This window comes from Netta rufina, assembly GCF_964035555.1.
Source record: "Netta rufina genome assembly, chromosome: 2".
Taxonomy (NCBI): Eukaryota; Metazoa; Chordata; class Aves; order Anseriformes; family Anatidae; genus Netta; species Netta rufina.
Window position 1 is genome coordinate 46,090,570 of NC_140124.1, and position 13,922 is coordinate 46,104,491.

The 13,922-nt window shown below is 37.3% G+C and overlaps 1 protein-coding gene across 1 annotated transcript in view; it reads right to left on the minus strand.

The window, feature by feature from the left end:
* Window positions 1-13,922, minus strand: part of LARS2 (leucyl-tRNA synthetase 2, mitochondrial) — a 101,916-nt gene that overhangs the window by 12,260 nt on the left and 75,734 nt on the right. Inside the window, exons 15-19 of the mRNA XM_084282791.1 lie at window positions 10,076-10,179; window positions 8,706-8,888; window positions 6,839-7,008; window positions 5,772-5,849; window positions 3,391-3,502 (exon numbers count right to left, since the gene is read on the minus strand). Coding sequence (XP_084138917.1) covers window positions 3,391-3,502; window positions 5,772-5,849; window positions 6,839-7,008; window positions 8,706-8,888; window positions 10,076-10,179 — 647 coding nt within the window. The remainder of the gene's footprint in view (window positions 1-3,390; window positions 3,503-5,771; window positions 5,850-6,838; window positions 7,009-8,705; window positions 8,889-10,075; window positions 10,180-13,922) is intronic.

Below are 13,922 nucleotides of genomic sequence, written 5' to 3' on the forward strand. Positions count from 1 at the left end.
AAATGGATATCAATAAAAATGAAAAATGCATGTTTTGCTATTTAATATAAATGCATTCAGGATACAAGTTTTTAAGAAAATCTGTTAGATACTTGAAATTATATGTTATATAATTATGGAATACAACCATCAGTATATACATATCAGGATATTTTTGGTCATCATATCTTTCAAGATTTTAATACTTATATGATAGCCTCTTGTGCCTAGTTTATAATTCCAATTCTAGAATGGAAAAAAAGTTGTTTTTTTTCAATTTCCAGCACACCTGTCATATGAACTGAAGCAAAACAAAACAAAACTATTTGCACCTGCAGAAGAGCTTGCCATTGCCAGAAGTGACTTTATTACCTTTATGAAGTCTCATTCTGTGTGCTTAGCCAGAAAGTTCTATAGTCATAGAATCAGAATATCCCGAGTTGGAAGGGACCCATAAGGATCATCGAGTCCAACTCCTGGCACCACACAGGTCTACCCAAAAATTCAGACCATGTGACTAAGTGCACACTCCAAACACTACTTAAACTCCAAAAGGCTTGGTGCAGTGACTGCTTCCCTGGGGAGCCTGTTCCAGTGACCCAGTAGTCACTACTGGGTCACTAGCCAAAATAATTGAACCCAGTAGTCCTTGGGTTTAATTATTTTTTCCAAATCTTTGGCAGAATATAATAGAATACACTAAGTCAGGGTTATCTTGTAGGTTGTCATAATTTCAAATTTAATTTTAAATTCTATTGTAATTTCTTCTTAAATGCTTCCTGTCCATAACCAGTGATCAGAAAAGCATGAAAGAAGAGAGTACAGTACAACAGCAGAAGTCCTATTTATCCTGTGAAGAACAATGCAAACATTCAAAATTACTGGGAACGCTCTTTTCTTCTAAGGCTGTAGCAAAATTAGCATTAGACATCTTGTTATATAATAAACACTTTCTAATGAAAAACAACAACACAAAAGCAAGATCCTTTCTCTTCAAAAAAGCTTAAATACACAAGGAAGTGTAATGTGGTTCAGAGCTAACATAACAAGTCACTATTCTGATCAGTGATCCTATTCAACTGCCAAATTATCTGTTTCGTATTAGCTGCAGGGCTTCCAAATTTCCCAATTTCATTTTTCCCTGTAGAAAGAAAAAATCTTCCTTGTTTTTCATCACTAAACAAAACACTATGTGAGGGCTGTGTATGAGTTACTTCAGAATGAAATGTCAGTATTTAATTATAAATACATTGCTTATGTGTTGTTTATTATTGGCATTACAAGAGCAGACAGAGACTTCAATCAAAGTATGTGGGTCCACTGTTCGAAGTGCTATTTATAGAGCTAATTATACACAAAGTCCTTTTTCCTGTATAGTTTACAAGAAAGGAAGCAGCACTATCCCTACCTTTTAGTGCAAAGACAAGGCACAAAAAGAATGACTTTCTCTGAGTGTGTATGGAGAACTGATGCACACAGAAAACTCAGTATTTAGAAAGCTTATTTTTTTATACTGGAGTTATTAAAATAACAGAACATCATCACTCGTGCACAATAAAGTTTAAGAAATTGGCTACATCGGATGAACAGTAAGACTTAGCAGAACCAGAGTGCAATTCAGAACATGAACATGTTGGACATTTTCTACCAGAAGTCCAAACCCCAGGACCAAAATGCTAGATACTGGTTATTTCTCCATAATATTGTCTTCTTACCACACAGCAGTAAATGTACATAAATTCTCCTGATAAAATCGTTTAATAATTTTGTTATAATGTAATGATCACGCTGCTAAAAGAGATTGTATTTTCCATGTTCAGTCATAAAATTCTTCAGGCAATAATCACCACAAAAATTGTTTGTTTGCCAGTTGTATTGAATTATAATGGGTCACACAAACAAAACTGCATTTTTAAATGCAGGCAGGAGTTAAGGATAATAACATCCCAATTTTATTGTGCTTCCTTTTCATTTTTACTTCAGAGATATCCAGAAAGTGTTTAGCATTCTCATTCCTCAATGATTTTAGTAAAAATTAAAGAGTTCCTACTGTAACAATCAAAATGTCACAAGACTACGCTTTACATTTGACAAATTACGTAAATTAAGACACCCTCATTACCTCTGTCATTTTATGAAACATTTTTGACTATTCTCTACTTCCTAACATGCGTTTGAATTTCACAGTTCACAAGGCACTGCATGTTTAAATAATAAAACCAGACCACTTCCGACTTCACCTAAACCAATGTGGAAAACAAAATTAGAGCTACTACTTCCATTTAAATATAATTTTAGTTAGATGGAACTTCATGTTGTAAGAGAATACTGACTAAAAGCAGCTTTCTCCAAATGGATCGTGTCTATTGCCACTGTTAATCAAAGCTTAATTGCTTAGAATAAAGACATCTTAAAAATATTGGGAATTAAAACAGAAAAAAAAAACAAACAACAAAACCTTCTGCAATATGTCTTGCTGTTTCCAGTCTGTGCCCCTATGTTACTGCTATGAACAAAAGTAGCCTTTCTTTGGCAGTTAATAATATCGCACTGTCACATACAGCTCTGAAACAGAAGCCATTTAGTAGCACTGCACTGTAAACACTCGAACGCATAAAGTTCTAGGATAACTGTTGAACATAAAGCTGTTAAAACAGCATCCAAAAGCTAACGTTAGGTCCAAAACCACATGCCAATTTGTGGCCAGCCTTAATGCAGAATATATTCCTATCTTCCCACATACACGTTGGGGCATCTTTTAGGAAACCTTAAAAGTAACTGTTGAACTCTGGCATGTATATCCCTATTTTCACAGGTTTTAACTCTAGTAACACCATGCAACTTAGCCCACTCGGGATTCAGATCTAAAGGTTTACAACTGTAATAACCTTAAAAAATAGATTTTCCATTCCCACTTCCCACAAGAGGTTAATTTAACATATAGCATTCCTCAGTCTCTGGAGAGTCTCTGCAATAACAAGAATATGATTTATATTTAACTCTCTTTTAGCCTTTTTAGTATGCAGTCCTCTGACATGGTACTCTTTGCTTGAATTCCTGAAAGAAGGTATTTCTAGTCCGAAGGCTCTTTTAAAAAGAGCTCTCTCTGTAATTATGTTCAGCTTTTAATATTGCCTTCCATATGCAGAGGCAGCTAGCAACTGACACATTAATTCCTTCCTCATGCAGGCTCTGTCTTGAATTTTTCCCCCTTCTCCCTTTCTCTGTTTAGTCTTGTATGCAAAGGAAAAGAAACAACAAGTTTTAGGTTTGTTTAGGAATTATGACAAAAGGTGACAGGATAGATGCAGAAAAGAGAGACAAGTAACACATGATTTAAAGATCTTTCTGCAAGCTTTTTGCTTTTTTTTTGCCCTGCTACATCAATAAAAAGTGTATTTCTATAAATACCTTTCCACATCTCTGATGCAATGTGTGGAGCCATAGGTGCAATCATAATGCAGAGTGTAGCCAGAGCATCTTCATATTCTGCACTGTGAAGAATAAGAGCTCGAGGAGCTTGCTAAGTGAAAAAACAAACAAACAAAAAAAAGAAAGAAAAGAAAATAAATTGTGAATATGAATATTTTGGGGTGGGAAGGAGAATAGTTTAATTGAAAAGTACATGCATGAATAATTCCTTACGACATCTTAAAAACAGTGGAAATGAAAACTTTGCCTCTGTGACATACGCTGTTGAAACTTTGGTTGTCTAGCCTGTAGAAAAGGAGGCCAAGAAGCGACCTCATGGCTCTCTACAGCTTCCTGAGGAGTGGAAGCACAGAGGCAGGTGCTGGTCTCTTCTCCCCGGTCACCGATGACAGGATACGCAGGAACAGCACAATGCTGCACCAGGGGAGGTTCAGACTAGACATGAGGAAAACGACTTTAACGTGAGTGGTCAAACACTGGAACAGTGTTTGTTACTTCCTAGTAAGGTGGTTGATGCCCCACACCTGTCTGTGTTCAAGAGACATTTGGATAATGCCCTCAGCAACACGCTTTAACTTCTGGTTAGCCCAGAAGAGGTCAGGCAGTTGGACTTTAATGTCTTTGAAGGTCCCTTCCAAATGAACTATTCTATATAACAAAACCTAAAATCAACTTCTATGCTCAGGACAGTATAATTTCATAATAAATTAGGAACTTACAAAAATTTCTGGTGAATTGAAATTGCATCTCGTGGTCACAAAGTGCTCTCTGACATTTATAGAAAAAAGGACAAGCTGGAAATCTACTCCTAAAGAGGCTGATGCAGATCCCTGGGGATCTACTCTGGTACAGGAGACTGAACACATACCTGTGTAGACACCTGTGGCCCTGAATAGTATTTTGAATGCTACCACTTCGGTAAGTACAAGCCTAGATAAAATCAGAGCTACCTAAAGAGGTAAACTTCTTGCACAAGAACGTCAATTTGTGATGAATGCAGCATGATTTTTCCTGGAATAAGGTTCAGTTGCACAGGATCCTAGAGTTGTTTAAGTAAAGCTGAATTTAGTGTCCAAGTGATGTTTTAGAGCTGAAGGGAGTTCTGGGGGTGATAAGTGCAACATAGCCTTCTATGGTTTGATGTTCAGATTGCTTTAGTAAACTGTTTAGCTTGCCCTAGTAATGATAATTTTCCATTTCTTGCAAATGTGCCAGACTGGCAGAAATTTAGCCTTAATTCCTCTGCTTGTTGTATCCTAAGAGAAAAGAAGAGCACTAAAAGCAGCTGGATAAACTTCTTCTTTCTTTGCCTCTGCTTTGCCTCAGTATGATTACATCCCATGCTAAGTTCAGATTCTGCATTTATTTTGTGATTCATCTCCCTAATGAAACAGCATGGAAGAATGTCAACACTTGTCAGCTTATGAGAATTATTTTGTGGGTGTGATAATCACCAGTTCCTGCCTACTGGAAAATTGTCCAAAACCAGTGATTTGTTTGACACAGACCACAGAAGAGCTTTCAGATGGCAAATTCTTATCACTGATACCAATGAGGTCAATGCAAACTAGATTTGATAAGTTTTAGTAACTACTACCTCTTTTCTATATTTAGTTCCACCCAACTCCCCACTTCCTCCTTTCAAATAAGACTCAAAAGAGGAAGTGTCAATAAGCTATAAGGAAATTTGTTCTTGAAAGGTGACTTCTTTAGTCACAAAATATATCAGTGTTCAAATATTTAGCTCTCTGGAGGATGTGGAGGAGAAGAAGGTGGTCAGGAGTAGTCAGCATGGGTTCACCAAGGAGAAATCATGCTTGACCAACTTGGTAACCTTATATGGTGGAATGACTAGCTGGGTGGATGAGGAGAGAGCAGTGGATGACTTCAGCAAGGCTTTTAGACACTGTCTCCCATAGCACTTTCATAGGCAAGCTAAGGAAGCGTGGGATGGATGAGTAGACAGTGAGGTGGATTAAGAACTGGCTGGACAGCACAGCTCAGAGCTACTATATGTAGCTACATATGCAACTTGTTTCAAAACAGAACAGAACAAAGAACAGAACAAAACAAAACGCATCCTTTTGAAATAGAGGACACAGAGGTAAACAACAGAACCTAGTGCCTCTAAGACTTTCACACTCTTCCTACAAAACATAGTATATTCAAGGAATACAGTGATATTAGAACATGCATCTTTTAATCTGAATAATTCAATCTACTGTACACAAGACTCTTGAGTCAGTAATGACAGTAAGTGACTTTTGGAACACTATTGATTAGGCAGCTCTTGCTTTGTATAAAGACTTACCGGAACCACGACTGACAGCAAATTGCCTTTGTTCATTCTGCATACTTACATGGAGTATGTTAGAGAGGCTCATCAGTCGAGAAATAGCTGCATTGAACAAATGATCCTTTGTGAAGTACTCTGTTACCTTGTATTAAAAGAAAAGTGCTGTCACTAATTAATTGAAGTTCTCAAACATGGAATATTACCTTTTACATGGAAATCACTTTGGCATGCAAACAAACCACATGTGTGTGTGAAAATAATAATCATATAAAAAATTCAGTTGACTAGCTTTCCATCTGTTTCAAGACTTTAAAAGCTTTAATCACCACCAATTAGGACTGTGTATTAGTGAGCACACCCTATTTCCTTTAATAAAATATCTTCCTTTTGTTCCTAAAGGAGGCCTTCATGTGTGTAAACTCAGTTATGCTGGTGAAAGAGTGTACATAGATTATAATTATTGTAAGATTATAAGATTATAACTCTAATGACTGTCAAAAGACCTGGAAGGTCCCTGGCCACAGGATTTAAATCAGGTAAAGTTTTAAGCATAGAAAAAAGTCTTAGGCTAATTTTACAAGTATTTAGATCTCCTTCCAAGTCTTGCATAATTGAATTGACACTAAACACAGCGTGAGACTTAACACATAAGAAAAACTGAACAATTATTTCAATATTTTTTAAGAATATGCTAATATATTTCTCCAACAACTTTTTTTTTTTCATCTCTATGAAACAGCAGGCATAATAATGAGGTGTGAAGCAAACAGATCAAAAACTCTTGTGAGGGGTAATCTGCATAACTAACTCACCTACAGCTGTGCTACTGGAAATGGAGGTATTCCAAACCCAGGTTCACAACATTTTAATGCCATAACACTTCAGCCTTTAAATAAGGCACACAGGAGATAAATTTTACCAATACAAATGTTACTACTTTATAGAAAAGTTTTGTCCTATGAAATCTGTAGATTAATAAAATTACTTATAGAGAGAATATTTTACTTAAAAATTACTTTATGATCTACTCATCTGTGGGACAACTTTTGGATCTCTAAGCAAGGCATAGTTTTTACAAAAGCAATAACTTATTTAGTCATTTACAAACTATGTAAGTGCTTTTTTTTTTACCTCAGAAATTACCAGATTCTTCTGTTCCCAGATCTTTCTGGCTTCAGCCTTCTCTTTTTTATTCAGAAGCTCAGGATTGGGCATGGTTCCTGAAGTCCTTGCTTCAATAAGTTTGGTTACAAGCGTCCAGACACGAGTCTGCCATCTCTGAACACCCAGTACAGCATCATCTGAGATTAATGAAAGGTTGCAGAAACAAACAGATCTCAGTTACAATGGATGAAGCCGAAACTTTAAAGAAAAGCAAAAAGGAACCTGCATGCTAGTGTTTAACATTCTGAAACAAAACACTATGTTTTACATGAAAAATGTCAATATAATTAAAAATGCACTTTAAAAATAATGCTGTGTTGCCTTAATGGAAAGAAATCAATAATAAAAAACAGATGTATTTTCTGTAATGATTTAAAACATATATATAGCAAAAATATTTGCTAAATCTATTAAATATAGTTATGTCAATGTTAGAGTGTTCACCTTGTGTTTTGAAGACTCAAGAAAACAATTCTGCATGCTCTCTTTTTTCAATCTCTTGGAAGAATACATATGTGTATATATATATATACATATACATACACAAACACATTTTCTTAGTAATTGAGATTTTTTCTAAAATCTGATCTTAAAAATTACATATACTTTTGTTGCTACGAGCTACCCCATGTGTTGTGGCACAGAGCCATTAATAACGGTATGGCTTGAGGTGTGGCACTCATATGGCTTTAGCTCTCTGTTCCAGATGCATCAGGTTTCTACTAGACTGCACATCACCACATCACACTGCACTGCACAGTAGCAATATAGCGTAAGATGTTCCAGCTGATAAGGGCTTCCAATTCTGATCCAGCAACTGCAATTGAAAAGACCACCAGGGCTACTACTAAAAGTGGAAGAAGTAAAACACATGTGAGTGACTAACACAGACCAATTATGTGTCCGATTGCACTAGATGAAAGACTTCCTGCACATCTGGAACAGCAAAATACAGCCTGATTGACTATGTCTGCACGATCCGCATGAACTCTCCTAGGTGGGACGCAGAACACAATGCTCTTCCCAAACTTTCCATCTCCTGTTCATACCGGAAGCTTGTAGATCATCTAAACACTCTGGCTTGGTATTATCTAACACTGTAGTAATGGTGTAATAAGCTACTGGGTAAATTTGGCCACATTTGGTCTTGCATACTCTAGACAATTACTTGCCCACACCGGGGAAAGAATGACATGGGATCTTGCCCTCATTTCCACAAGTGAAGACAAGGAATAAAGTTTGGAGGGCAATCCTCGAAAGACTATCAAAATAAATCCAGTAAGGAGGATCATGGCAAATGAGAAGTGGTGATTAATATTCTCCTAATAAGTCAATATCCACCTAATAGGACAATTTTCTGTTTACTTGATTGATTTCTTCAATTTAAACATTATTTTGTTAACACAATTGGCTTGCAAGGTTACTGTACTGCAAACAATCTTACATCAATTGTAAAAATTGTCAAGTTTTATCTTATAATGAAGAAAATAATCTTAAAATAATCAATTTCAATCAATCATTTGTAGATAATTTAAAAAAAAAAAAAGAGACAGAAAATAAGATCCAAGTTTGCACTCTTACTATTTCAGAGTAAAGTATCATTTGAGACATGCTTTTCAGACATATTTTTTTTTTAACTTTAAAGAGGTAAACTGCTTGCGGTAATCTTGCAAGTCTGCCTCTCTGTCATAGTTTTGTGACTTCTCTTTTAAAAGAAACATTAAAATTGTATCTTTTTTATTCAACTGTTCAAAACACTTGGGCAACAAGAACTGTTTTAATTTTGCGCTTAAAATGTACCACACCAGGAAAAAAACAACAGAATTTGACTTACTTTTAGCATCCCACAAAATGTCTTGATCTGGAGGAGCAGCAAACAGAATGTAAAGACGTATGGTGTCAATGCCATATTCTTTCACTAATTCTTCAGGATCTATTCCGTTGTGCTTAGATTTGCTCATTTTTTCCCAAGTGATTTGGAGTTTCTCACCAGTTTTTAGGTGAACTGGTTCGGTGCCTAAATATTAAGACATACACAAAATATTAAAACAAATTTTGCTCACCTGTAACAACCATTGATTTGGTTATCTAAGAATTAAGAATTAAGCATTAAGAAACAACTATTTCTATTTCTTTTGTTGTTTGTTTGGGGGTGAGGGGAAATAATTGTAAAAGTAATAACCCTTTTCCCTCTCCATTTTTTTCTACTTTCATATTTTAATGCAGGTAACATCCAAATACTTCCATTGCCTCATGACAGAAAGTGTCCTTCTACCATTTGGAAGCTGTATTTTGGCACTCATCCTACGTGCTTGACAGCCTCTGAGATTTAAGCACTGTTATAACCATACCATTTAAAACTTCCTAGATAGGTATACCAATTTGGTACAATTTTGAGCTGCTGTTAGCTTTTATGGACCCAGGTTTATAACTCCAATTGTTATCTTGGCAATAACCTGCCTTCTGTTGAATGAGTTTAAGGATGGAAAGGGGCATTTACACTGATAAAGGTGCACCCAAGCAAAACCACCTGTTGTTTTTTATGGAAGAAATAGGATACCAGATAATGGTAAGCGTAACAGGTTCTTTTGTCTGTTTTTAATGGTCTTATGGGATTTGTATTCAGGAGAAGAGCAGAGCAAACAAGGCTGCATGAGGGAAGTGCTTAAGGGAGGCAAATGTGACCAAGCCCCTCTTATTGCTCCTACAGCTCCCCAGACAAGGGCAGCTGATTCAGCTTATGCAGTGAAGGCACTGGGAAGAGGTGAGAAATAGCACTTTTTCCTATACCCATTACACATGTAAAATTTACCAAATATACCACCAGCTGTGTTAACTTTGCCAGTGTTTTTGTAGGTTATCTGTCTGAGGGGACTACTAACTCCATTCAGCAAGCTGCTGAGCACTGTCTTAACAAAACTGACTTCTGGTCTTTTGGACTACATTGGAGCTAAAATAATATCATAGCATTGTTTCTGTATTTGGTTGCAATTAAAGTTGCTAGATTAGTAGGGTCTCTCTACATTCAGCAGTGGATGTGAATCCCAAACTCACAGAAGACACTCTCTGCTTGTGATATTACAAGGATTCATTTTTCTCCACCAAACTTTCCCAGCACTGAGTCCTGTATGTCTTCTTTTAACTGAAGTAGTCCCTGACTTTCTGTATGCACTTGTGCTGGTTTTCCCATGCTTTTTCTCTTACCAGTGAAATCAATCTCCTCTCTCTTCAAATACTGGCCTGTTGATGTTAGTCTGAACGTCTGATTCTTGATAAGACCTTGAACCAAAAGCTTATGGAAAGGCTCCCTAAGGATGGAAGGATAAAGAAACGTTTATGTTGAAAACAGCTTTTAAAAGCATACTTTAGATTAAGCCTCAGATGTTGAGCCAATCAGGCAGTTATTTAATGAAACAAGAATTTCACGATGACTGTGCATTAATGGTTGCCACCTTAGAAAAAGCACTTTCTGCATTTATTCATGGTGCCGGGCTGACAAGTGTAAGTATTTATTTGTATTCTGTACACATTCTTGCATCCTGATTTAGTGCTGAGTTATTACAATGCCACTTCTCAAATTAGCATACAGATAATACACAGAAGTTCCTTGGCCAACTGTGGAAGTTCACCAAGTCTAAGCTAAATCCCCATTTGTAGAAGTGGGCAAGTACAAAACCCTTATCTTTTTTAGAAATATTTAGTTCTAACTTCTCTCTAAGAAATGCAGTATTTTGGAACAAATCAAATGCTCGCTGCACATTTCTTTCTATAAACTGAGAAGGTAGTTTCTCCAACATAAGCATTTGCATGCCTTGCCTCTTTGCAGAACTAACCATGAAGACCTAGCTGTAAGAAAAAGAGTACACGAGAAAATGGCAATGCTGGAAAGTTCACTTCAGTGGATCAATTTTTATTTTTAGCATCTTGAACATTAAAACTTTAATTTTCTAAAAAAAAATTTACATCCGGAAGCGTAAGTTCTCACTCAATGTGTGTATCGCAGAGATAAAATGAGCCTTAAAACAACCAAAGCTAAAGGCAGTAGGGCACTCAGCAAGAAAAAACTCTAAGTAAATACTTTTCTGGTTGACAGATACATTATTGCTTCTTTTGAGGATCTTACATTTCTAATTCACCGAGTCAGATGTCTATTATTGTTTTCACTGGAAAAAGGACAACAAAAGTAATCTCTAGAGGTTTTGGTCAGGAAAGTAAGGCAGTTGTAAAAGCAGCCCCAAGAACTTTAGTGGCCAGGAAAGAGGTATGGAGCCAGATCCAAAGGGTACAGATTTGGGGGAGTTTTCCCATGGGATCCTCAGATACAAAGACATTGGTGACCATCATTTTGGAGGATGTACTAATCTGTCCTGCTCAGTATTGGCCAGTAACTCCTAACGCTCATGTGCTCAGCATTAAGCTATCTCAATTCCCCACAATTCCATCTAACAAAGCCCCATGTGTCTACCAAAACACTTGTGTACAAAGGATGTATCACTTGTATTTACATATTTTTCAAAAAGCTAGAATAAATCTGTCCATCTAAAGAAGAAACAATAAAAACAGGCTTCTGTTTTACATTTACAAAAATCACAGTCCAAAACACTATTCACTTTTGTGGAGTCAATTCCATATTTCACAATCTTATGAAATATAAGCACGTTGATCATGAGGAAAATTTACTTAATGATTTAAAGCACAGTAATTTATTCAATAAAATATTTAAATCATTATTAAATTATACAATAAATGTGCATGTTTTTACTGTATTAAAGCAGATGCCTTCCAAATGCTACTCCTTAAAACTTTTGATGACTATCAGTCAAGGAGATATTTCAAAGAAAATCTTTAAATCAGGAGAGAGAAAGCAACAGGCTTCAAACTTTATCTTCAATATATTCATGTTTGAACAGGAGTTTCCTTCCTTGCATATTTTGCATACTTCCAAATACTGTGCAAGTACTGGCACATGGTGTACCATTCAGTCACCAAGCAGCACTGGTCTGTACCATGCTACCTGCTTTTATCAACGATATGAAGTAAGAGGATCTGTGTAAATATTTTCTGAAGTCAGGTTTGAACACAGGTTGCCTGAAAAATCATCATATTTATAAGTGAGTTAAAGTAACTTAGGGAGATGAAAAATGAAGTCAAATTTGGACAGTGGAAACAAACAAACAAACAAAAGTATTTTAAAAATAGGAGGCAATAATCAGCTCAAATCTCACAGAATCACAGAATCACAGAATTTCTAGGTTGGAAGAGACCTCAAGGTCATCGAGTCCAACCTCCGACCTAACGCTAACAGCCCTCCACTAAACCATATCCCTAAGCTCTACATCTAAACGTCTTTTGAAGACTTCCAGGGATGGTGACTCCACCACTTCCCTGGGCAGCCTGTTCCAATGTCTAACAACCCTTTCAGTGAAGAAGTTCTTCCTAACATCTAACCTAAAACTCCCCTGGCTCAACTTAAGCCCATTCCCCCTCGTCCTGTCACCAGGCACGTGGGAGAACAGGCCAACCCCCACCTCGCTACAGCCTCCCTTGAGGTACCTAAAAAGAGCCATAAGGTCACCCCTGAGCCTCCTCTTCTCCAGGCTGAACAAGCCCAGCTCCCTCAGCCGCTCCTCGTAGGACTTGTTCTCCAGGCCCCTCACCAGCTTCGTCGCCCTTCTCTGCACCCGCTCAAGCACCTCGATGTCCTTCTTGTAGCGAGGGGCCCAAAAATCTCAAATTATCTCAAATTATCAAAATTAATTAAAAGACAAATATTGGGAATAAAAGTCCTGCAATCCTATCAGCAACAAGCAAGTATAAAAATACTTTAGGAGATAACTTTCCAGGACAGTTTCTTCTACAAACTAAATAAACTACACCACCAAGGAAAAACAAAAACATTTTGTTCTCCTACCATTCAGTACTTCAGTCTGTTTAAGATCTCAATTATTAAAATAGCTACACTTGTTGCTAACTAAAATAAAGCTAATGAGGTAGCCAGAACATCAAAATCAGATAATATTCTCCACTGGAAGTGATTTTTCAGGGAACACTTATTTTTTAATGACAAAGCGTTAGTTCAGATCATATGCCAAGTTATTAAAAGCTGAATGCAGGAATGAGCATTTCCTATTTTTGTTTATGCTGACAGAGGCTACAAAAATGCAATACAAAATACATTACCAAGTATGGGGAATAAAAAACTCCACATGTTCCTAGTGGGAGACCGCAGGAGAATGGAGAAATGCCCAAAACGAGAAAAACAGAGCCTGTCTAATAAACACAGGGCTCAGAAACAAATTGAGCCCTGTAATGAATTTCTCCTGATGTGCAGAGTGGCTTTGCCAGTGTTGTAATGGCTCCATCGCATGGTCAGATGTAGAGTGACACTCTGATATGCACTAATAAGGCTGTACAACTATAACTTTCCCCTTCAAAGAAACTGGTGTGCTTCCTGGCTATGGAAGGGAACGGCAAAGATGCCACAGCACAGCACTTGGGGTAATTCTGATCTCAATACTGCAACACCAGCCTGTGGCCTGGCATCATAAAAACCTCGTGAGCAGTATGGCTGGGAAGCAATTGAAACTAAGCTGTGTGTAGACAGACAGACCAGACCTTTCCAGCACAATAAATGAAGAGGTGGCTTGAGTTTCTCTGGAGGCTCAGTCACCTTTTGAATTATAAGGATGCTGAAACTGGATATGCCTTTACCTGCCTGTCATGTCTGTTTGCATCAATGCTGAAGTATGGGCACTTTGGCCTTCTTTTTATGCAGCTTTTGATCATCTTGCACATCAAATGGGTGCCCACCTGTGCAGTCTGTTTTGCATCTCCAAGGATTACCCGTACTAGGCATGAAGCGTGTAACCCACCTTTTCCCCCTCAGAAATTTTCCTATACAGGTTCAGGTCTGTGACAGACCAATCTCTCTGTACAGGAGCACACAAGGGATGAAGGAGCAAGCACGAGTGACAGCTAAGTGCTCCTGCTCAGTGCCACGTCCTCAGGCTTCTGGCTGCCCTGGGTAAAGCAAGTAGTGGGACTTTCAATC